Source organism: Anomaloglossus baeobatrachus, chromosome 5 (assembly GCF_048569485.1).
Source record: "Anomaloglossus baeobatrachus isolate aAnoBae1 chromosome 5, aAnoBae1.hap1, whole genome shotgun sequence".
In the NCBI taxonomy this organism is placed as follows: Eukaryota; Metazoa; Chordata; class Amphibia; order Anura; family Aromobatidae; genus Anomaloglossus; species Anomaloglossus baeobatrachus.
In genome coordinates this window covers 302,543,339-302,569,947 of record NC_134357.1, presented here as the reverse complement: position 1 = coordinate 302,569,947, position 26,609 = coordinate 302,543,339, and the positions used below count along the sequence as shown (strand labels likewise).

Here is a 26,609-nt window from a genome sequence, read left to right as displayed (position 1 = left end):
TGAACAGCAGGCGCCTGATCTTGAGCTTCTTGCCATCCCTGACTGGGTAACGGGTCCAGGTTCACCTGTTGTTGACTGACACAGGGCTTTTAAGCCAGTGGCCGGTGAAATGCTGGTAACTCGATTTCTTCAAGGTCATCATCTTCTGCTCCTCCATCAAGTAGGTGTGGCATTCGTGACAGCGCGTCCGCGTTGGTGTTCTTGCGGCCGGCTCTGTATTTGATAGTGAAGTCGTAGTTAGACAGCCGAGCCACCCACCTTTGTTCTAGAGCGCCCTACTTAGCCGTATCCAGGTGGGTCAACGGATTATTATCCGTGTAGACAGTGAATTTTGCCGCGGCAAGGTAATGCTTAAACCTCTCGGTGATTGCCTATACCAGGGCCAAGAACCCGCGCTTGAAGGAGCTGTAATTCTCAGGGTTTCTTTCCGTGGGCCTGAGTTTCCTGCTGGCGTAGGCGATCACCTTCTCTTTCCCGTCCTGGACTTGGGACAAGACCGCCCCTAGGCCCACATTGCTGGCGTCGGTGTAGAGGACGAACGGAAGACCATAGAAAGGGTACGCTAGAATCTCTTCACCGGTCAAGGCCGACTTCAGTTGGTGGATGGACTCCTCATGCTTCTCTTCCCACACCAACGGGGGTCCAGGGGCTCTGCCACCCCTGGTCTGTTCCACGAGGAGGTCTTGAATAGGTGCAGCCTTCTTTGTGTACTCCTTGATAAAGTGGCGATAATAGCCCACCAGGTCCAGGAACTGCCTCACCTCTCTCACTGTGGTCGGTCGCGGCCAGTCCCGGAGAGCCGTGATCTTCTCGGGATCTGGGGCGACACCTTCTGCGCTCACCACGTGTCCGAGGTACTGTACCCTAGGTTTCAGTAGGTGGCACTTGGAGGGCTTTAGCTTCATCCCATACTTGGCAAGGGACGCAAACACTTCAGCCAGGTGCTCCAGGTGGGCCTCGTACGTCTAAGAGTAAACGATCACATCGTCTAGATACAGCAAGACATTTTCGAAATTGAGATGTCCCAGGCAGCACTCCATGAGCCGTTGGAAGGTTCCAGGGGCATTGCACAACCCAAACGGCATGCTGTTGAACTCGCAGAGTCCCATGGGAGTGGCAAATGCAGTCTTCTCGCGGTCCTCCGGTGCGACCGCCACCTGCCAGTATCCGCTGGTAAGGTCAAGGGTAGAGAAGAAGTTAGCAGTCTTCAGCGCAGCTAGCAACTCTTCGATACGGGGGAGAGGATAGGCATCTTTATGCGTTATCTGGTTGATCTTCCGGTAATCCACACACATTCTCATGGTGCCATCCTTCTTCTTCACCAGTACCAGCGGAGCTGCCCAGGGACTACAGCTATCCCCCTGCCTCTGTCATGTTCCTCAACATGTCCTTGGCGCATTGATAGTGTGATGGCGGGATAGGCCTATACCTTTCTTTGATAGGTGGATGTATGCCTGTAGGGATATGGTATTGAACCCCTTTAATCCTCCCAAAATCTAATGGGTGTTTGCTGAAAACCTGTTCGTACTACCCTGTATAACCCCTCTTTGTGATGCGTGGGTGTAGCTTCAGTGCCTACATGCAGCTCCTGGCACCACTCCTCTAATTGTTCAGGGGGTATGTGGTTACTGGCAGGAGGTGTAGAGGCAGAAGGGGCGGCTTCATCAATGGTGTGAGGGTCTAGGGTAAACAGCTTGGCAAGGGTAGCGTAACGGGGAAGCCTAACTTCTTCCTCCCCACAATTCAGTACTCTCACAGGCACTCTCCCCTTTTTGACGTCAACCACCCCTCTGGCCGTCATCACCGTGGGCCAGTGCTCAGAAGGCGTGGGCTCCACCATCGCCGGGTAGTCGCGCCCCTGTGGACCTACTGCTGCCCTGCACCAAATCATCATCTCGCTTCTTGGTGGCACCACCAAGTGGGCCACATCCATCACCCTTACTCCACCAATCTCTCCACCCATCGAATTCACTTGTTGCCGATATATAGGAGGGCCCGGATCTCACATTGCACTGCCCTCTGTTGGCCTCCTCCTGCAGTGGCGGCCAACTGCTGCAACAAACTCAGCACCTCACTCATACAATGCTCCATCACATTTGTCCCTAGAATTACTTTTGGGTTATGGTCACTGGGTTCATTCATCACCACAATCATTCCCTGGTGCTTTAGCTCCACATGTCCCACGGTCAGGGCCACTTGTTTGTATCCCACCTGGGTCAGAGGGAGTCCATTGGCCGCGACAAGGGTCAGGCTATCATCAGGGGGAGCAAGTTCACCAGTACCCCAATACTGCTGGTACAATGTATATGACATAGTGGTTACCTGTAATCCTGTGTCCAATAGGGCCATGAGCGGGATGCCGTCCACTGCCAAAACGTACCGGTCTCGCCAGCCAGGGGGGCCATTGGTGTCTACTCCTGAGGATTGGCCCTTGGCCCCAGGGGTTGCTCGTTTAACGGGCATCGCCTAGAGTAGTGGCCAGGCTTGCTGCACCTGTAACAAATAGGAGGCCCATACTGCGAATTGTTGGTCTTTCTCTGCTGCATCCAGGGGACGTCCTCTGGGCTGTCGGCGAGCTGGATCTTCCCTGGGGGCTTGACTCTCGTTGGAGGCTGGAGTGCTGCGAGGATCTTGGCGAGGTCTCCATCCATGCGGCGGACATGGGCAGCCAGTTCCCCTATCATCCCAACAGGCACTGCAGGGGCCAGTAGAGCCGGGAGAGGAGGTGCCACCGAGATGGGAGCAGTTTCGGCCGGCCATGGGGCCGCCTCGGAAGCGTTGGGTGTTGGGCCTTGCAAGGCCTTGATGGCCCGCTCTTTCAATACTGCAAAGTCCAGATCGGGGTGTTCCAGGACCCACAGCCGTGGCTGCTTGCGGTCTTCCGTGGACTCCAGCCCTTGCAGGAATTGTTCTACTAGCATCTTATTGCTGTCCACATCGTTAATAGTGTCCACCCGCTTCAGCGTATGGAGGGCTGTTTGCAGGCGCAAGGCATAGTCTCTTATATTATCCACAGGCCACTGTCGGCACTGATAAAACCACATCCGCAACTCCGCTTCCGTGCGGGTCTCAAAAGCGGTTTGGAGTTTCTCAAAAATGGTAGTCACTAAGGCCCGGTCCGCGTCGGTCCAGGTCTCCATCTCCTGCTCAACCGCGCCGGTTAGCTGCTCTGGCACTACCGCTGCCCGTTGTCTGCCGGTCAAGGGATACAAATCGAGGACTAATCTTTTTCCGGAACACCTGCAAAGCATCAGGCTTCCCATCGTACTGCAGTAGCCAGGTAGCACCAGGCACATAAGGCAGGTAGAATGGCATTACCTGGGCGACCACTGGACCCGCGGCCTCCCCCGCTCCTTTGCCCAGAGCTAGGGCTGCCCCATTTCCGTCTTCGGGCGCCGCCGCGGCTGCGACCGCCGCTCCTCCGACGGCTCGGTCAGGCACAGACATCTTTTTCCCGTCTCCCCTTGGTTCTTTTCAGCACTCCCTTCTGCTGGGGCAGGGCTTCACTTTCGCGCCTTCCCTGCTCGGGGAAGACGCTCGAGCGAGAAATCTTCATGCCCAAAGATGGCGGAACTTCAAATTTTTCGGCCGGACGCCGCCGGCGGGGACTGCAAGGCACACTTCTACCGGTAGGTAGATTGGTTCTATCCTGTTTGTGACGCCAAGTTGTCACGGTCGGAGGGGCCTCGCTCGCTACGCTTGGGTCCGGGGCTTCTGCTGCTGCTCGGTGGCTCGATCGGTGGGCCGGACCCGGGGACTCGAGCAGCGCTCCTCTCCCACGAGTGAAAAGGGGGTGGTTTGTTTTGGGAGATAGTTCGTGACGCCACCCACGGGTCGTGGTGATTATGGGGCACCACCGCTGCTGGTGACGGGGATCCTGGGAGCGATGGTAGGGAGCAGCTAGGATGTTGTCTCCTCCGTGGGTAGGGGTTGGTGATCCCGGGGCCCGGTGGCGGTACGGGGAGGCAGAAAGGCTGGGGTGCAGGCTTGCAGGGGCAGCGCGGCGCGGTGCCGGATGGCACTGTTGTACTCACTCGGACACAGATGCACAGAGTCTCTGGTAAACCAACCGGCCGGATGGACGGGTCCCGCAGCCGGCTGCAGTGTCTTTGCTCTCCCCGGACAGGTTGATGGTGGCTGTCTTTCCCTGCACCTTGTTAGAATGTTCTGACTCCTGTGGTTACCCACCGGTAGTCCGCTCCCCGGCATACATGTACCGAAGGAGCCCGTTTTGCCCGCAGGCGCTGGCCCTTGGATCTCTAGCCTATGGCGGTGGCTGTCTATCCTCACGGTGTGGGCGGTTGCCTTCTGTCGGGTCTTGGATGTTAGGGAACCCCTGGGGTTCCGGTCACTCTCGGATTTGACCATTGTCGGCGGCTCCCAGCCTGGTCGGGGTCCAATGGCTCTGCCTTGTTGTGCTTGGTACAACTCTGCTCCCCGGCTCGGTACCGGCGGGCCAACGCCCGACCCCAGTCCTACGGTTTTGCTGACTTGTACAACCTCCTGCAGACGGCCACCACCATCTGCTGACCTTGCTGTTTGTGTCTGGGCCCCTACCCAGACACCGACAGTTTTCTCCTCCTCACACTTCCACTGTCTACTCAAATCTAAACTGAACTAAAAAACTAACTGCTTTCTCCCGCCTCCAGGCCTGTGAACTCCTCGGTGGGTGGGGCCAACCGCCTGGCTCCGCCCTACCTGGTGTGAACATCAAGACTGGAGGGTGGCAACAAAGGTTTTTGTTTGACTGGTGTTACTATCCAGGGAAGGGGTGTGTGTGGTGTTATGTCTGTGACTACCTGGCTAGTCCAGGGCGTCACACTAGCGACATCGCTAGCGATGTTGCAGCATGTAAAACGGCCTTAAGAGTTATTTCTTCTATAGGCTTCTGAGTCTTTACATTGGTTATTGATACCTAATTATGCTGTATAGGATGCAGGGGCAACAGGCAAGAAAAGTCTCAAGGACCCATAGAGAAGTAGATTATATAGGATAACATTTCCTGGTGTGGTTGGAGCCACCACTTTGGTATAAAACTGTAATTTCAGGGTTTTGTTCTGTAGTGTGGTTTTAATTTAGAATATATGTTTTGTGCACACTTCAATTGTCCATAGTTGGGAACAATGACATTAGCCATGATTAGGATGGCTGTAGTTTATTTGATGTCCTTGATGTTTTCTCATTTTCTGGATAAGATTCTTCTACAAGCAGTTCATGTACATTAACCAACCAGGGCGCTTTTATAGTAGACTACGAAAAAATTCCTAAACAACTCTGTGTGAAAATGAAAGAAAATAATAGATTGTAATTCCAATTATTAGGTTGCCAATGGAAAAGCAAGATATCATGAATGTAATCTCTCTCTCTCTCTCTCATATTATATATATATATATATATATATATATATATATATATATATATATTTATAACATAATTATCTAAGATAATCTAAGACCACTTAGAATCAACTCGTTACCTGCATTAAAGATAGATGTCTTATATTTTCACCTGTCCACTCCTGTCCACACACTCAATTAATCAGTCAGACTCTACCCTCTACAACATGGGCAAGACCAAAGAGCTTTCTAAGGTGAATTTCAGACGTCCGTGTTTAATCAGGTCATACGTGTGTCATACATGTGTCACGCGTATGTCACACATGTGACATCTGTGTTTGCATACGTGTGACAAGTACCGGAGAAAACACGGCTCTTTTACATAAAACGATTTTCTATATTTATCTGTATCCAACGCTGTTTTCTTCGGTTCTGGTGGCTTCTGACCACCACTCATTATATTCATTGATTATTCACCTCACTGAGGAGCTGGAAGCCAGAACATTGCGGGGACAGCGCTGGGTACAGCACCGCCGAGGACAGGATCATGGGGACAGGTAAGTATTCAGCAACAAGTGTGTGCAGTGACGTCCAGGAGGTCATTGGAGTTCCCAATGAACTCTGATCACATCCTGATGACACCACCGCGACACCCCGCTATAGCGGGTGTCAGGACGTTGACTTCACTGGTTCATCAGAGTTCATTGGGAACTCTGATGAGTCCCCGATGCTGTCCCTGCGGTGACCTGGCTTCCAGGTCCTCACTGTACGCACACACACACACGTAGCACACACATGTGTATACACTGAGCACATATACACACATATGTATATACACATAGCAGACACACATGGAACACCGAGCACATACACACACAGCACACATGCATATATACACTGAACACACACACACACAAACACACACACACATGCTCACCTGTCCCCAGCGATGCGGTCCCCGGCACTGAAGTCCCCGCGATGCTCCGCCTTCCAGCTCCTCAGTGTAGTGATTATTCAGTGAGTATAATGAGCAGGGGGCAGAAGCGGGAGGCAGCAGAGCCGAAGACAGCACCGCTGGATACAGGTAAATATAGAAAATCTTTTTATTTAAAAGACCCGTGTTTTCTCCGTTACGTGTCACACTGATGTCACAAGGATCACATCTGTTTGCCATCCATGTGACCCCGTGCTGCCGGAGAAAATATGGACGTGTCTCCGTGTGTGCGTGCCGGGCCATGAGGGGGTCATACGGTCCGTGTGAGAACACGACTGTGTGAGTACAGCATAGAATAACATGGGTACGTGTAATATCCATGTTAAAAACGGATGTCACACGTACCTGAAACACGGACGTCTGAAACCAGCCTAACAGCCTAAGGATGTCAGGGACAATATCATAGACCTATACAAGGCTGAAATGGGTTTACAAAACCATAAGTAAGACCCTGGGTTAGAAGGCGACAACTGTTGGTGCAATAGTAAGAACATGGAAGAAATACAAATTGACTGTTAATAGACATCAATCTGGGGCTCCATTCTAAATCTCACCTCGTGGGGTATCCAGGATCATGAGGAAGGTGAGAAATCAGCCTATATTTATACAGAGTAACTTGTTAATGATCTCAAGGCAGCTGGGACCACTGTCACCAAGAAAACCATTGGTAACACATTACGCCGTAATGGCTTAAAATCCTGCAGTGCCCGCAAAGTCCCACTGCCCAAGAAGGCACATGTGCAGCTGGCCCATCTGAACTTTGCCAATGAACAATTGGATGATTCTGAGAATGATTGGGAGAAGGTGCTGTGGTCAGATGAAACAAAAATTGAATTCTTTGGCCTTAACTCAACTTGCCATGTTTAGAGGAAGAGAAATGCTGACTTTGACCCTAAGAACACTGTCTCCACTGTCAAGCATGAAGGTGGATACATTATCTTTTTTTTGGGGGGGGGGTTCTCTACTAAGGGCACAGGACTACTTCACAACATCAATGTGACAATGGATAGAGCCATGTACTATAAAATCCTGAGTGACAACCTCCTTCCTTCCGCCAGGACATTAAAAATGGGTCATGGCTTGGTCTTCCAGCACAACAATGACCCAAAACATACAGCCAAGGCAACAAAGGAGTGGCTCATAAAGAATCACATTAAGGTCATGGAGGGGCCTAGCCAGTCTCCAGACCTTAATCCCATAGAAAACCTATGGAGGGACCTGAACCTCTGTGTTGCCAAGCGACAGCCTCAAAATCTTAATGATTTAGAAATGATCTGCAAAGAGAAATGGACCAAAATTCCTCCTGCCATGTGCACAAACCTCATCATCGACTACAAAAAACATCTGATTGCTGTGCTTACCAACAAGGGTTTTGCCACCAAGTATTGTCTTGTTTGCCAGAGGGATCAAATACTTATTTCTCTCTGCAAAATGCAAATAATTTTTTTATAATTTATACAATGTGATTTTCTGGATTTTATTTTGGATATTATATCTCTTACTGTTAAATTTACCTACCCTAAAAATTATAGACTGTTCATGTCTTTGTCAATGGGCAAACGTACAAAATCAGCAAGGGATCAAATCATTATTTCCTTCACTGTATATCTAGAGGACTTTCTTGCCTACTGCCCTAGGAGAAATTATACCACTGATTGAATACTAGTCTGCTATTATTTATGTGCTATATATATCTAGAATACATATCTACTTTTTGGGGGCTTAAATTAAGAGGACTAAACTTCAAAATGGTTTTTCTTCAAAATTCAAAGAAAAATCCTGTATGAGTCTGTGACAAAATCCACTTAAATTGCTTGTAGATTTTGCTGCATATTTCACCCTATGCAAAGGGTGAAATCTGTAGTGAAAATCTATGGCATAAAATAAGATGCTGCAGATTTGAAAATGTTTAGCACAGCGTGTAGTTGAAATTTGGTAAAGTCTCATTCACTTCCACTATTGCTCGGAGACTAGCTCCTGTTGATAAATCTGGTCTTCTTAGGGTATCTATTGTTTATATTACAAAACAACCAATGAAGCTTTACAAAACCCAATTCACAGTTGTACATTTTGGCCATTTTGCATGAGAACACAGAAATATTTCATATATTACCCAAATTACGTAATTTGAAGAAAATCAACCACAAAAAACTCTTAAAGGGAACCGGTCACCAGGTTTTTCCCTTATGAGCTGCGGCCAGCATCAGTGAACCTTTATGTACATCATTCCAGAATACTGTATATAGGAACCCATTCCGTTCTGTAGAATGTAAAAATCACTTTTAGAATACTCACTTAGGGGGCACTCCGGTCCGATGAGTTGCTGCTCTCGGTCCAGCGCCTCCTCCATCTCATGCAATTGCCATCCTCCTGCTCAGCCCAGTATGGATGACACGTCCTACGTCATTCACACAGGCCAATATTGCACTCCTGCGCGTCTGCACTTCTCTCTGTCTGGCTGAGGGCAGAGCAAAGTACTGTAGTGCGCATGCGCAGGCTGTCTTTAACCTTTCCTCGCACCTGTACTTTGCTCTGCCCACCCTCTAGGTGAGTAAAGGTCTTTTTTTACATTATACAGAGTGGCCTGGACGCTTAGGGTATATGCGCACATTGCGTTCTGGTGTGACAAATGAAACACAGCGTTTTGTCACTGCATATTGGTTTCAAAACGCATGCAAAACGCTGTGTTTTGGATGCATTTTGAATGCATTTTGAATGCAGAATGGATGCATTTTTGACAGTGCGTTCCCACTTGGTCCTTCTACATCGCCATTTAGCATGGCTGGTTGCAAGACAGAGCCGCGCGATATGAATGAACCCAGATGAACTTCACCCGACTTCATTGTCTTCGCGCGGCTCTGTCTGTGTGCCGCTACCTTATTGCAGTCAATGGTGAAGGACTCACCAGTGACCGCAAATCACCTGAGTGACTGAAGTGAGCCACGCAATCAGCGGTGCCATCACACAGGTTACCCGCGGCCAGCTGGAGTCCTCTTCCCGATCACCACAAATTACCTGAGTGATGGCACCGCTGATCGCGGGGCTCACTTCAGTCACTCGGGTGACTTGCTGTCACAGTTGGAGGTCTCCAGCTATGGCCGCCCGAGGGTCACTTGAGTGACCGCAGTGAGCCGCGCGATTATCGGTGCCGTCACTCAGGTTACCCGCGGCCACAGCTGTAGTCCTTCATGTCATGTCCCCCCCGGAGTCCGCTTCTGCGACTTCTGCGCCGACCACCAGGCAACGCCGTGTTCCCACTGTGGATGGTGCTGGTGATAGGAGAGGAGTCGGTGCCAGTGGCTCTACTAGGTGCAGGCTGCGCTCATCCACTAGGCTGGGTTTCCCTGGGACCTGCAGTACCACTGGCTGAGTGTAGGTGGTGTGTGTCTTCCAGCTGAAGTACCATCATTTAGCTACAGCCAATGGGAAGACACCACACCCTTCTTATTCCCCCTCCTGTCATCTGACCACTGCCAGAGATAGTCTGTATTCCTGGTTCCTGTGCTGTTGTATTTTGATTCCTGTGCGCTGACCTTGCTTGTGTTCTGACTACCCTTTCGCCTGTCGTTTTTGTACCTTGCTGCCAGTCCCGGATATGACCTCTGCTTTGTCTCCTCACTACGCCCTTGCCTGCCGATTCTGTTACTGTTGTGCATTTCCTGGTTTTTGTCCCTGCCTGATTAACATGGACTACAGCCTACCACAGATGGTGATCTCTGGGGCTCTGTATAGGGGTTAAAGGGTTGAAGAGTTCTCGGTGTCATGCTTTGTGAGCGTCTTTCCTCTGGCTTCCCTTTACAGCCAGTCTGTGTCTGTGGCTCCAGGCAGGCATGAAACTCCACCTGAAACAGTTGGAGGATCCAGCGGTGGCCGCGGGTAACCTGAGTGACGTCATCGCTGACAACGCAACTCACTTCAGTTGCTCCATGGAGCTGACAAAGAGCGGTCGTGCTCTACGGCTGCTCCTGTTAGCTTCCGATGTAGCAGAGCTGGATGCGGCGTGGCACCTCGTGTGAATTATGTTGGACCTGGAGGGATGTTTGGGGATTTTAATAAAGTGGTGAAAGAGGGTGATTTTTTGTCTTTTATTCCAAATAAAGGATTTTTTGGGTGTATGTGTTAAATTTTCTTTAACTTACAGATTAATCGTGGGGGGTGTCTCATAGACGCCAGCCATGACTAACCTAGGACTTAGTGGCAGCTATGGGCTGCTGCCATTAACTTCTTATTACCCCGATTGCCACGACACCAGGGCAATTTGGGATGAGCCGGGTAGAGTCCCAGGACTGTCGCATCTAATAGATGCAGCAATTCTAGGCGGCTGCTGGCTGATTTTTATAGGCTGGGGAGCTCCTCATAACGTGGGGCTCCCCATCCTGAGAATACTAGCATTCAGCCATGTGGCTTTACCTTGGGGTATCAAAGTATCAAAATTGGGGGGGACCGCACATCGTTTTTTTTCTAATTATTTATTTATTTATTTTACTGGATGATATAGACCCACTCACCGGTGGCTGTGATTGGTTGCATTCAGATGAGTCCCCACGCTGAGTGACAGCTGTCTCACTGCAACCAATCATAGGCGCCGGTGGGCGGGGGAAGCAGTGAATACAAGATGGAATAATGAGCGGCTGGCATTTTCAAAAGCAGGAGATGCCGCCAGAGCAGTGTGACAGCTGTGCAGCGCTGCAAAGGTGATCGGTGAGTATGAGACAGGGGGTGAGAGGGAGAGACCGACAAACTAAATGACAGACAGAGAGAGACCAACATCGACAGAGAGAGAGAGAGAGAGACCGACATCGACAGAGAGAGAGATCGACATCGATTTCAATGGGTGGAAAATGCAGCCAAACCGCACAAAAGAATTGACATGTTGTTTTTTTAAACGCATCGATTTTGTAAAAAATTTGGCATTCAAAACGCTGCGCTTCAAAATGCAACGTGCGCATGGAATTTGCTTAATTGTCATAGACTTTGCTGGGGACGCAAAACGCTTGCGTTTACGCTGCAGTTTAAAACGCTGCGTAAACGCATGAAAATACGCAACGTGCGGATAGACCCTTATACATTTACTATTCTAGAATGCTGTATATAAGAGCTCTTAAGGAGAGGGTGAGTCCTGCACCACTCATGCGCTTCTGTTACCACGTTATGAACTCACATTCAGGAAGATGTAGCACCAGCAAAGGTTATACTCCGGGTGCAGCGTGCTGGTCGGAGAAGGAGAAGTGTCCCAGTCATCAAAGGTAAGAAGAAAATGACCGCAAAACAGCTGCTATGCCGGATGATCTTTATTCAAACTTCAGTGCAGGGTACATATCAGGCATTATTTAAGATATGTGGACAACGTGTTCATGGTGTGGGATGGAACGGAGGAGGTTTTTTCCAACTTCGTTTCTTACCTTAATACCAACAACACCATGAACATGTTGTTCACATCGGTCTTTGGAGGTAATTCCCTTAATTTTTTGGATGTAGATGTATGGGTGGAGGAAGGTGGAATATCTACCAAGGTTTACAGAAAACCTACGGCCTCTAATTCTTTGCTACATTATCAAAGTGCTCATCCCCAACACACTAAAACTGCCCTACCTTATGCCCAATTTTCGAGGCTTAAAAGAACCAACAGTACCAGAGAGGGTTTTTCGGAGCAGGCTATCGATTTAAAATACAGACTGCAAGACTGGGGTTATCCAGATGCGGTCACTGATGCAGCGTATAACAAAACTATGATTCAGGAGACTCGTGTTTGTCCTGTGAACGGTAGTAATGACAACGAAAAAGAAAAAAGAGATGCTAATAAAAGATTCGTGCTTAGCTTTAAATTTGGCCCCATGCATGACGCTATAAAAAAAGCGTTGGATAAAAATTGGCACATCTTAGAAAGAGATTCAGATTTAACGAGAATGACCTGTTCTAAACCCTAAGTTACATATAGGAGATGTCATAATCTAAGAGATTTGCTGGTCAGGAACAGGTTAATGAGTCCAAGATCTTGGCTGGACACACAATCTCCAGCGGGGAATTATCGATGCGAACAGTGCAGATTTTGTAACCTGCACCTTACAGGTAACTCTCTGCAGATTGGCTCCCATTCATATAGAGTCAAACAGTTTACTGTATTTTTCGCTTTATAAGACGCACCTGATTATAATAGAAAATAATTCTGGCACACTTGGAGACAATATGAAGAGGAGAAAATCTTGAAATGCTTAAATGGTTTTATTTTGTGCATAGATCAAAAAAGAAGTTGATGATAATTCATCCATCCAACGTTTCGACCATTTGAGGTCTTTATCAAGGACAAATTTATCTAATGTAACAAAAACATACGCACCATTAGTGCATGAAAACAAAACATGATTATGGCATTCATTATAACAACAGTCTCTGATAACATCATGATAGCACATAACCAAATAAAGACATACATATACTTATAAAATCCATGTGCTGAAAAACAGTGAAAATAGAAACCTAATAAAGGAACAAAGCTCATGAAGGGTACACTTATCATTCGGCAAATGAGGGCAGTAGTGACCCACCTAAATGATCAACTGTATGGTATATATTCAAGACTATGAAGACATCATAATGCAATCAAAGAGATGGATAAAGATGTGATCCTATGTGGGAGACAAAAACAGATAAGTATCGTGTACATGACATATAACCATGCAGATAAGAAGAGTTTCATTCTTCGGCAATAACTGTCTACAGATGTGTCTTTCCCCACTTATACCTTATGCACTGGAGCAAATTGATGATCAGTAGTGGTGACCCTTTTCAGAGGGAATGGGATATAGATAATTCTAAATGCAAGTGGATATAGATATGCGCATTAAAATAATATATGGATTATTTTAACCATATGATTAAAGTGAACTAATGCATCCTGAAGGAGAGTAGTATACCTGGATAAACTATTTCGCTGTCAAAGGTAGATACCTGAGAGCATAAGGGAAAGTTTCGTGTTTCCTTCACTGATGGTTCCTCAGTTGCCTCAGAAGAAGGGGAATATTCTGAGCAAGAGAGTCACATATACTTGCATTACCGCATAAAGTAGGGAGAAGACACATATACAATGACTTCTGTGTATTACATAACATATGGTAAGAAGGCAAAAACTACCTGAAAAATGCAGAGATAGTATACTAATACTTGCACTGAGGAATTCACAACGGCCTCAGGGTAACATCAGTGCTATGGACAAAATATGTGAACATCAGGAGTTACAAGTAGAATAGGAAAAACCAGTATAAGGTACATGTTGTAGGATAAAAAAGTACCCAAATTACCTTAATATTGTTCCAAAAAGGTGAACATGTATGGGATCATATAACAAAGAGGACTCCTTGTGGGGTTCTCAAAGAGACCCTATGGAAAATGTATACATTTAAGTATCAAATAGTATACGTGACAAAAATGGTGGGCTGATATAGACACATACCTGAGGTATTCAAGGTATTAGAAGCAGGGAAGAGCTATTGAGCCATATATGGTGTCACGTATCTAAATAAAAATATGGAGAGTGCATAAATAATGCTGTTCCATCATGTTAAAGGCTCAGGGAAAGACGTACACATACCTTGCGTTGGTGATATAGGGTATGGGCCCCAGGGAGACGTGCACTGTGCGGTGGTGGTGTGTCCTTATATAGTGGGAGCAGTGCAGCGTCCACCATCCTGCTTCCTGGATGGTGGAACGCAGTGTGGGCCGGTGGAGCGCACGCCGCGCATGCGCAGTGCGGCGCGCCGCACCGCGCATGCGCCCGGAGCGCAGCATCAGCCCAATGGGAGAAGATGTGACAGGGGAGGTGTGTAAGTGTATGGGAACCAGGGATTGGCCTGTGAATCGCACCGAGAGCGCGCACAGCGCCACCTAGTGGCCCAGCACGCGCGCCCAGCACGGAACACAGGCCAAAGTGAGTGACAGCAAGGTGAAAATGCTGAGTAGCTGTGCCCAGCAAGCACACAGCGCCCATTCATTGGCACAGTGCGCCAGAGTGGCACAAAACAGGACAGAGGAAATGACATGCAAAGTCTAACAACTAGATATGTGAATGTGTGAGATCCTAATATAAAGGATTACGGTGTGCTGGCCTGTGAATTGCGCATGGCAAATGCGCAGTGTCGGGCCATTTACACCAACGCATGAGCCAGGTACAGAGCACAAGTCAGTAAAACATACCAAAAGACGACATTATACAGAGTGCACAATAACAGAGAATCTTGGTGATGGTCCCTTAAAGCTGAGCGTAGTTGTGGTGATGACACAAGATTGGTGCAAGGACGGTGAAGAAATCAAGTAGGAGGTGGAGCCTGGAACGAAGAAAAAACAATTTAGGGAGAAATACATGTCACTATGTGTAGTAGAATGATATTCTCACTTATCCTTATACTGGGTTTTTGACAATCATATTGTAGATGACCACTCAGAGGCTGAAAAGCAACAAAAGTCGACCAAACTCAATTAATATAATAAATATTCAAGGTAACGTAAACTATCGAACAGTAAACTTCATTAAATGCACATATCGTGCTCCCTATTAAGACCTCTTGGTTCCAGCGTGTTCAGGGTAAATATCCAATAGGATTCCCTTTCCTTTAGGGTACGTATTCTGTTACCACCCCTTCTAGGTATGGGTACATGTTCCAGTATCTGGTACTTCAATTGCGCGATCGTGTGACCATATGTAATAAAATGATACGGGATAGGGAGCATCATCTGTTTGCACCTAATAGTGGATTTGTGTTTACTGATACGGTCTCGGACATGTTGGGTGGTCTCCCCAACATATCCGAGACCGCATGGACACTTAATAAGGTAAACTACAAAAGAGGATTCACATGTAAAAAATCCCTGTATGGAAAAAATTCGTCCTGACAAAGGGTGAGTAAAGGTGTCACCCCTGGTGAGATTGTTGCACTGTATGCAGTGGTGACACGGAAAATTGCCTTTTTTGGGAGTACCGAGAAACGTTTGCCTCGGTACAATCTTACTGGAACCTATGTCAGCCCTTACAAAACTGTCCCGGAGATTACGAGGCCTCTTGTTACAAAATAAAGGGGGTACACTGAATTCGCTAACCTCTGGATAAGCCTTATTCAGGAGCGGCCAGTGTTTACAGACTATGCTCTTAATAAGAGGAGAAAAAGGATGATAGGTGTTTATACACGGAATACGTGGGATATTCTTCCCAGTAGTGGGTCTTTGAGAAAATTTCTTATTGGCAATATCAATAGGATATCCCCTCTGGAGAAACTTCATACTCATTTCTGAGGATCTTAGGTCACGTTGTGCTGGGTCAGATACAATTCGCGCCACACGCTGATGTTGGGAAATAGGAAGACTTTGTTTAGTGTGACGGGGATGGCAACTTGTAAAATGCAGAAGACTATTACGGTCGGTCGGTTTTACATACAAATCCGTGCTAAGGATGCCGTCAGACGATATTACCATGGTATCTAAAAAATTGATATTATGGCTATCAAATTGAATGGAAAAGGTGAGACCTAGTGTGAGAGAATTGATCTCTGTGTGAAACTGTGATAAAGAAGCGACATCACCCCGCCAAATGAGGAAGATGTCGTCAATATACCTTTTCCATGTAATCACATGTTCCAACCATAGTGGATGATTGTATATGTGTAATTCTTCAAAATGCGCCATAAAAATATTAGCATACGGGGGTGCCAAATTAGAACCCATCGCGGTCCCCCGTTTCTGTAAATAAAACTGGTCTTGGAACAGAAAGAAATTATTTTCTAGAACCAGTTGAAGGAGATCAATGCAAAATTGATTCTGTAAAGGAGAGTGAGTACTATGTCTATTCAAAAACCATTTTACTGCCTGTATGCCATCAAGGTGTTGAATGCTAGTATAAAGACTATTGACATCAAGGGATACCAAAAGACATTCAGGAGGCAACAACCCTATGGATTGTAAATGTGTCAAGAAGTCGGAAGTGTCCTTAAGGTATGACTTGATGTTGGGTATGAGAGGAGTGAGGATTCTCTCAACTGTGATAGCAAGGGGCGATAAAACGGATTCTGTCGAAGCGACAATCGGGCGACCGGGAGGATGGCTCATGTTTTTATGAACCTTGGGTAAGGTATAAAACACCGGTGTGATGGGGTGGGCTTTAATGAGAAAATCAGCTAGTTTCTGATCTATGGTATTATTGGCCAAATAGATACGGATAATGTGTTTAATGAGTCCCTGAATATGGGATGTTGGATCACGTGAAATAGGTACATAAGTACTTGTATCCCCTAATTGGCTCAAAATCTCATCAATGTAGTATTTCTTGTTGAGTACCACAATGGACCCACCCTTATCGGCCGGTTTGATAACGATATTGGGGTTATTTTTTAAATCCCGTATTGCACGACTTTCTTCTATAGTAACATTACGTTTGATCTTGAATTGACCCTCATCCACTGTCCTTAATGTATGATTAATGTCTCTAGAAACCAAAGCAACATACGTCTCGATGGGGTGATACGTCTTAGGAGGGTTGAACGAACTCGGGACTCTAAGGTCCAATTGTTTCAACCGAACTGTACTGGAACAGGTCCTACTTGATATATAAAATCAACACTGTCGTAATGTTCCAGTCCTGACACTCGGACTGAGGACTCCTGCGTGACTTTCTGCACCAATCCTCCCCTACCTGCAGAATGGACTTTTTTAAATTTGATTTTTTTTATTTTTTTTAATTTGATATCAAATGACAATCCTGTTTCAGGAGCCCAACCTACAAAATTGAAACAATTGGACCTTAGAGTCCCGAGTTCGTTCAACCCTCCTAAGACGTATCACCCCATCGAGACGTATGTTGCTTTGGTTTCTAGAGACATTAATCATACATTAAGGACAGTGGATGAGGGTCAATTCAAGATCAAACGTAATGTTACTATAGAAGAAAGTCGTGCAATACGGGATTTAAAAAATAACCCCAATATCGTTATCAAACCGGCCGATAAGGGTGGGTCCATTGTGGTACTCAACAAGAAATACTACATTGATGAGATTTTGAGCCAATTAGGGGATACAAGTACTTCTGTACCTATTTCACGTGATCCAACATCCCATATTCAGGGACTCATTAAACACATTATCCGTATCTATTTGGCCAATAATACCATAGATCAGAAACTAGCTGATTTTCTCATTAAAGCCCACCCCATCACACCGGTGTTTTATACCTTACCCAAGGTTCATAAAAACATGAGCCATCCTCCCGGTCGCCCGATTGTCGCTTCGACAGAATCCGTTTTATCGCCCCTTGCTATCACAGTTGAGAGAATCCTCACTCCTCTCATACCCAACATCAAGTCATACCTTAAGGACACTTCCGACTTCTTGACACATTTACAATCCATAGGGTTGTTGCCTCCTGAATGTCTTTTGGTATCCCTTGATGTCAATAGTCTTTATACTAGCATTCAACACCTTGATGGCATACAGGCAGTAAAATGGTTTTTGAATAGACATAGTACTCACTCTCCTTTACAGAATCAATTTTGCATTGATCTCCTTCAACTGGTTCTAGAAAATAATTTCTTTCTGTTCCAAGACCAGTTTTATTTACAGAAACGGGGGACCGCGATGGGTTCTAATTTGGCACCCCCGTATGCTAATATTTTTATGGCGCATTTTGAAGAATTACACATATACAATCATCCACTATGGTTGGAACATGTGATTACATGGAAAAGGTATATTGACGACATCTTCCTCATTTGGCGGGGTGATGTCGCTTCTTTATCACAGTTTCACACAGAGATCAATTCTCTCACACTAGGTCTCACCTTTTCCATTCAATTTGATAGCCATAATATCAATTTTTTAGATACCATGGTAATATCGTCTGACGGCATCCTTAGCACGGATTTGTATGTAAAACCGACCGACCGTAATAGTCTTCTGCATTTTACAAGTTGCCATCCCCGTCACACTAAACAAAGTCTTCCTATTTCCCAACATCAGCGTGTGGCGCGAATTGTATCTGACCCAGCACAACGTGACCTAAGATCCTCAGAAATGAGTATGAAGTTTCTCCAGAGGGGATATCCTATTGATATTGCCAATAAGAAATTTTCTCAAAGACCCACTACTGGGAAGAATATCCCACGTATTCCGTGTATAAACACCTATCATCCTTTTTCTCCTCTTATTAAGAGCATAGTCTGTAAACACTGGCCGCTCCTGAATAAGGCTTATCCAGAGGTTAGCGAATTCAGTGTACCCCCTTTATTTTGTAACAAGAGGCCTCGTAATCTCCGGGACAGTTTTGTAAGGGCTGACATAGGTTCCAGTAAGATTGTACCGAGGCAAACGTTTCTCGGTACTCCCAAAAAAGGCAATTTTCCGTGTCACCACTGCATACAGTGCAACAATCTCACCAGGGGTGACACCTTTACTCACCCTTTGTCAGGACGAATTTTTTCCATACAGGGATTTTTTACATGTGAATCCTCTTTTGTAGTTTACCTTATTAAGTGTCCATGCGGTCTCGGATATGTTGGGGAGACCACCCAACATGTCCGAGACCGTATCAGTAAACACAAATCCACTATTAGGTGCAAACAGATGATGCTCCCTATCCCGTATCATTTTATTACATATGGTCACACGATCGCGCAATTGAAGTACCAGATACTGGAACATGTACCCATACCTAGAAGGGGTGGTAACAGAATACGTACCCTAAAGGAAAGGGAATCCTATTGGATATTTACCCTGAACACGCTGGAACCAAGAGGTCTTAATAGGGAGCACGATATGTGCATTTAATGAAGTTTACTGTTCGATAGTTTACGTTACCTTGAATATTTATTATATTAATTGAGTTTGGTCGACTTTTGTTGCTTTTCAGCCTCTGAGTGGTCATCTACAATATGATTGTCAAAAACCCAGTATAAGGATAAGTGAGAATATCATTCTACTACACATAGTGACATGTATTTCTCCCTAAATTGTTTTTTCTTCGTTCCAGGCTCCACCTCCTACTTGATTTCTTCACCGTCCTTGCACCAATCTTGTGTCATCACCACAACTACGCTCAGCTTTAAGGGACCATCACCAAGATTCTCTGTTATTGTGCACTCTGTATAATGTCGTCTTTTGGTATGTTTTACTGACTTGTGCTCTGTACCTGGCTCATGCGTTGGTGTAAATGGCCCGACACTGCGCATTTGCCATGCGCAATTCACAGGCCAGCACACCGTAATCCTTTATATTAGGATCTCACACATTCACATATCTAGTTGTTAGACTTTGCATGTCATTTCCTCTGTCCTGTTTTGTGCCACTCTGGCGCACTGTGCCAATGAATGGGCGCTGTGTGCTTGCTGGGCACAGCTACTCAGCATTTTCACCTTGCTGTCACTCACTTTGGCCTGTGTTCCGTGCTGGGCGCGCGTGCTGGGCCACTAGGTGGCGCTGTGCGCGCTCTCGGTGCGATTCACAGGCCAATCCCTGGTTCCCATACACTTACACACCTCCCCTGTCACATCTTCTCCCATTGGGCTGATGCTGCGCTCCGGGCGCATGCGCGGTGCGGCGCGCCGCACTGCGCATGCGCGGCGTGCGCTCCACCGGCCCACACTGCGTTCCACCATCCAGGAAGCAGGATGGTGGACGCTGCACTGCTCCCACTATATAAGGACACACCACCACCGCACAGTGCACGTCTCCCTGGGGCCCATACCCTATATCACCAACGCAAGGTATGTGTACGTCTTTCCCTGAGCCTTTAACATGATGGAACAGCATTATTTATGCACTCTCCATATTTTTATTTAGATACGTGACACCATATATGGCTCAATAGCTCTTCCCTGCTTCTAATACCTTGAATACCTCAGGTATGTGTCTATATCAGCCCACCATTTTTGTCACGTATACTATTTGATACTTAAATGTATACATTTTCCATAGGGTCTCTTTGAGAACCCCACAAGGAGTCCTCTTTGTTATATGATCCCATACATGTTCACCTTTTTGGAACAATATTAAGGTAATTTGGGTACTTTTTTATCCTACAACATGTACCTTATACTGGTTTTTCCTATTCTACTTGTAACTCCTGATGTTCACATATTTTGTCCATAGCACTGATGTTACCCTGAGGCCGTTGTGAATTCCTCAGTGCAAGTATTAGTATACTATCTCTGCATTTTTCAGGTAGTTTTTGCCTTCTTACCATATGTTATGTAATACACAGAAGTCATTGTATATGTGTCTTCTCCCTACTTTATGCGGTAATGCAAGTATATGTGACTCTCTTGCTCAGAATATTCCCCTTCTTCTGAGGCAACTGAGGAACCATCAGTGAAGGAAACACGAAACTTTCCCTTATGCTCTCAGGTATCTACCTTTGACAGCGAAATAGTTTATCCAGGTATACTACTCTCCTTCAGGATGCATTAGTTCACTTTAATCATATGGTTAAAATAATCCATATATTATTTTAATGCGCATATCTATATCCACTTGCATTTAGAATTATCTATATCCCATTCCCTCTGAAAAGGGTCACCACTACTGATCATCAATTTGCTCCAGTGCATAAGGTATAAGTGGGGAAAGACACATCTGTAGACAGTTATTGCCGAAGAATGAAACTCTTCTTATCTGCATGGTTATATGTCATGTACACGATACTTATCTGTTTTTGTCTCCCACATAGGATCACATCTTTATCCATCTCTTTGATTGCATTATGATGTCTTCATAGTCTTGAATATATACCATACAGTTGATCATTTAGGTGGGTCACTACTGCCCTCATTTGCCGAATGATAAGTGTACCCTTCATGAGCTTTGTTCCTTTATTAGGTTTCTATTTTCACTGTTTTTCAGCACATGGATTTTATAAGTATATGTATGTCTTTATTTGGTTATGTGCTATCATGATGTTATCAGAGACTGTTGTTATAATGAATGCCATAATCATGTTTTGTTTTCATGCACTAATGGTGCGTATGTTTTTGTTACATTAGATAAATTTGTCCTTGATAAAGACCTCAAATGGTCGAAACGTTGGATGGATGAATTATCATCAACTTCTTTTTTGATCTATGCACAAAATAAAACCATTTAAGCATTTCAAGATTTTCTCCTCTTCATATTGTCTCCAAGTGTGCCAGAATTATTTTCTATTAGACTTGCTGCTTTTTCTGAGCACCTAAATTTAACGCTGTAGAGCCAGGAATAATCGTTTTGCACCTGATTATAAGACGCACCCCCAAATTTGGTGAAGGAAAAGAGAATTTTTTTTTAATGTTAAATGGGGTCCATCTTATAATGCCAGTGTCCGTCTAACAAATCATATAGGGTATATGTCCCTCATAGCCCCCCATCCTAAAATTAGCCCCCCTTAATCTGGATATGGCCCCCTTATATTGAATATAGCCCCCTTGTGCTGGGACACGTCCCCCTGTGCTGCCCATGGCCCCTATAGATGGTACACCTCCCCTGTGTTTGATATGGCCCCATGTGTGCTGCCCATGGCCCCTATAGATGGTACACCTCCCCTGTGTTTGATATGGCCCCCATGTGTGCTGCCCATGGCCCCTATAGATGGCACACCTCCCCTGTGTTAGATATGGCCCCCATGTGTGCTGCCCATGGCCCCTATAGATGGCACATCTCCCCTGTGTTAGATATGCCCCCCATGTGTGCTGCCCATGGCCCCTATAGATGGCACATCTCCCCTGTGTTTGATATGGCCCCCATACAGCTGCCCATGGCCCCTATAGATGGCACATCTCCCCTGTTAGATATGGCCCCCATACAGCTGTCCATGGCCCCTATAGATGGCACATGTCCCCTGTTTGATATGGCCCCCATACAGCTGCCCATGGCCGCTATAGATGGCATATCTCCCCTGTGTTAGATATCGCCCCCAGGCTTCTGCCCATAATAAAATAAAACACTCTTTCCTTACCTTCTCAGCACTGTCCTGCCTCGTGTCTCCCTCCTCGCAGTTGAGCTCCGGCTTCCTTACTTCCTGGTTCTTGCTGCCGGTCATGTGATCGGCACGGCAGAGTGATATCATCTCTGCATGCCTTATCACAGACAGCAGCAGCAGGAGACCGGAGATCAGCGCTGGAGGAGGTGAGTAAAGCTTTTTTTATTTTACTATGGGCAGCAGCACGGGGGCCATATCTAACACAGGGGGGATCATGTGCAATCAAAGGAGGGCGCAGGCAGATACAATATGCCCCGCTGCCCCAGCCCCTCAGAGTGATGCAGTTTCAGCACCACGCTGCTGATGGACAGCGGCTGTGCATATTATATGAGCGGGAGCAGGAGATCTAACGCTGCCGCCCGCAGCTGTCACCTGCCCCCAGCACCGCTCGAGAGCGGACCCTGCAGTGTATATATATATATATATATATATATATGCACCCCCCACCCGTATATTCGGTTTATAAGACACACCCCCTACTTTCCCCCAAGATTTGGGGGAACAAAAGTGCATCTTATAAATCGAAAAATACGGTATATCATGCAAAACGAAATTTGTGGTTTATGTAGTGATGTGCCCGTGTGGAAGGTTTTATATTGGAAAAACCATTAGGTGTTTGTACGTTCGTTTCAGAGAACACTATAATTCAATCCTCACCAGCAAGGGTTCCCCCAGACTAATAGATCATATACGTGAAGTCCATGCAAGTCGACCTGATGTCGTGCGTTTTGCTGGCCTAGTGAGAACAACTTTGCCTCCACAGGGAGGAGATCTCCATAAACTATTGCTGCACATAGAGGCCAAATTAATAATCAAATATGAAGCACAGGGCAGATTGGGTCTTAATGATCGGCATGATCTGGCCGTATTTTTGTGAGGTATATATATATGTTGTTTTGTAATGATTTTTTTGATCAAAAAATGTGGTGAAATGCATATATGTATACATTTTGATTTGGTAATATGGTCATTTATGAATATAATCAGTGCATATGAAAAAGGAATCATTTGCAATATTACATGTAAAATCCCACACCATGTTATGATTAGATTTTCCTCTGTTCCGGAATATTGTAAAACTCTGGTTTATCCAATTTGGTTTTAATTACAGTATGTGCCATATGTACACATTTTTTAACTGTTTGTATGTGTATATAAATTGTTCGACATTCCTTTCAGTTTTTATGTGCGGTGATGGCACCTGGATGCACTTCCCTATTTAAGGAGGGCTTTACCGCACTCACATGTGGACCAGTAGAAGCCTAATTACAGGCGAAACGGCAGTCGTCCTCAGCGAGGGGACGCATCCAGGTCTCCTCCCGCCGCTGATTTTACCCTGCACTGAAGTTTGAATAAAGATCATCCGGCATAGCAGCTGTTTTGCCGTCATTTTCTTCTTACCTTTGATGACTGTATATAAGAGCTCACTGGTAGTGGCCGCAGCTCATAAAGAAAAAACCTGGTGACAGGATCCCTTTAAGGTTTTGTATTTTGAAATACATTAAAAACATGGACACATTTTTAGTATGCTTAAAAAATGAAATCTGTGGCTTATTGGGCATACTGTGAATTTAGTAATTTCCAGCATGCTGTAAATTCAGATTTTTTTTTTGCCCCAAAGGGATGTTTTTGGTTTTTTTAGATGTAAATACTTTTGTAAACCCCATTTACTAATTTACTGCAAATCTATGAAAGATTTATTTTACCTGAACATACCTTTAAATTACATATAATTTTTGGAATAATTAGTGTTTAGCAACCATTTGAACTCTATTATCCACGTAATCTCAACCATTAAATTTAAAAGGGGAACACTCATCCAGTGTGTCATAAAAGCTATAATTTGTACGTTTCACACTGGTAAATAGGAACTGTGGTTAAAATAAACAGATAACTGTCTCATAGGGGTAAAACACTAATTGTCTTATTTCTTCTTCTACTTTGTCTCAGGTCCTCAGGAGCTTGCAAGTTTTTCACAAGTGTTTCCAGCACTACTAGCTCTTGGCGTAACAGACTGGCACCTCTGGTTGTCCGTTTGGTGGAGACCGGCACACAGCCGCTTTACACGTATCCAGAGGGTAACTTGCTGTGTGCTGACATTTCATCTGTACATGATTACTTGTTCCCTGTGGTATGGAGCTGCTGGAGTACAAGGAGAAAGGTCTGTACTACTGTATACATAACTAGATAACTGTAATGTTAGGGTATGTATGAGATTAGAACAAAAGTTCTGCTTCTCATCCTCAGAAATAACACCATTCCTTCCCATGATCTGTCTAGTACTGTAGCTTAGCCCATATTGCTTAATTAGGGCTGTGCTGCAATACCAGGCATGGCCTATAGACAAGGGTGGCGCTGTGAGAACGTTTTGAACTCTTTTCAGCAGAATTTGTTTTATCTTCCTATGTTTCAGCTTGCCTCTAGGATTCCAGTCTATGGTTACTTGGCAAAGTGTTTGCGTTGGGATTGTCACATCTGTCCTAGTTCTTCCAGTGCAGCTTCTGTTCTCATTCCTATTCAGAGAAACACGTAGTTTGGTAAGAAAAATATCAAATGCATAATACATGAGTATGTGTTTATGTAACATTATTCTGGCCACATACTAATGTGTAAATTAACTTTTCTTTAGGTATTTGTAGAAGATGCAATTACTTCTGCCTCAACCACAGAGGAAGAAGTGCAAACAGATTCTTCATCAATATTATCCATTCCCGGAAGAGCTGATTCTTTGGCAGAGATCAGTTCTCTCAGTTGTGTAGGTGACGTTCATATGCAAGAGGCCACGTACACATAATATATAATGTAGAGATGGGTCTAATTAAAAAACCTTTCCATTTAGAAGTCCATAACAAGCAGCAAATTTACCTTTGACCTTGGTAAGGATGAATTCTGGCATTTAGAAAGGTGAGGTTTGGATTTTCAGTAATCTGGTTGACGCAAAGCATCTAACTATCTATTATCTATCTATCTATCCCTCTATCCTCTATCTATCAATCTATCTATCCCTCTATCTATCTATCTATCCCTCTATCTATCTATCTATCTATCTATCTACTCCCTCTATCTCTATTTATAAAAGACAAAAGAACAGGGACCCAAGGCAAGTCTCATGACATAAAGGTGCAACAACTTTAAAGGATATAAAGGCGCAGAAAGAAAAAAGTCTTTAATTTTTGCAAATTAGTAAGAAAAACATCACATGAAGCCAAAATCATGCTATATAAATATTTATTATAGTAATGCTTCAAGACTGTAGAATTTTTAGACAACAGAAAATAAAACAGGTGGATAAAGTGCAGAGGGGGAATAAATAAGACCCCACATGCCCCTGGATGGATGTTCAAAATTAAATAGGGTGAATCTATTCATAATAGGAATGTAGAAGCAGGTGCAGAATTGCCCTAATAAGGTCTGTTCACAATAAACTGGCCTCACAATGAATATAGACACTCACCCATATTAGTAAAGTGACAGACCAGGGTTGCATGTGGGGACCAGTGTCCCGACATGTGTTTCACGTCTCCTATGCTTCTTTGTGAAACAAGTGTCGGGACGCTGGTCCCCACGTGCAACCCTGGTCTGTCACTTTACTAATATGGGTGAGTGTCTATATCCATTGTGAGGCCAGTTTATTGTGAACAGACCTTATTAGGGCAATTCTGCACCTGCTTCTACATTCCTATTATGAATAGATTCACCCTATTTAATTTTGAACATCCATCCAGGGGCATGTGGGGTCTTATTTATTCCCCCTCTGCACTTTACCCACCTGTTTTATTTTCTGTTGTCTAAAAATTCTACTGTCTTGAAGCATTACTATAATAAATATTTATATAGCATGATTTTGGCTTCATGTGATGTTTTTCTTACTAATGTGCAAAAATTAAAGACTTTTTTTCTTTCTGCGCCTCTATCTCTATTTATCTAGCTTTACCATCTACCCTGTTCTTTCAGCTATACAGTTGCATTCCAGCATTTATTCTTAGCTTTCAGTGTATACTGTGCATAAGAAGAAAGCTGCCCATTAGTGGTGAGGACGGATTTATACAGAGCTCATAAATATGGAGGACTACATGGCAGCAAATTTACTAGTCCTGCAGTGATAATCTCCTGCTAATAAAACAGTGATTTTATCATTACAACAAGCAGCCCAATAAGTGACACCTCACTGGAATGAAGGTCTCTGTCTCTACATTATGCCTGGTGACAGATTCCTTTTAAGAACGAACTGTCCCACTTCATTGTTGGAGCTCCGCAAACTATAAAGGTCCATTTACACACAACGATATCGCTAACA

At 45.1% G+C, this 26,609-nt stretch overlaps 1 protein-coding gene across 1 annotated transcript in view; it reads left to right on the top strand.

Annotated features, from left to right (window-relative positions):
- LOC142312750 (polycystin-1-like) overlaps window positions 1-26,609 on the top strand; it is a 258,417-nt gene that overhangs the window by 175,796 nt on the left and 56,012 nt on the right. Inside the window, exons 29-32 of the mRNA XM_075351738.1 lie at window positions 24,263-24,473; window positions 24,726-24,849; window positions 24,942-25,067; window positions 25,152-25,216. Coding sequence (XP_075207853.1) covers window positions 24,263-24,473; window positions 24,726-24,849; window positions 24,942-25,067; window positions 25,152-25,216 — 526 coding nt within the window. The remainder of the gene's footprint in view (window positions 1-24,262; window positions 24,474-24,725; window positions 24,850-24,941; window positions 25,068-25,151; window positions 25,217-26,609) is intronic.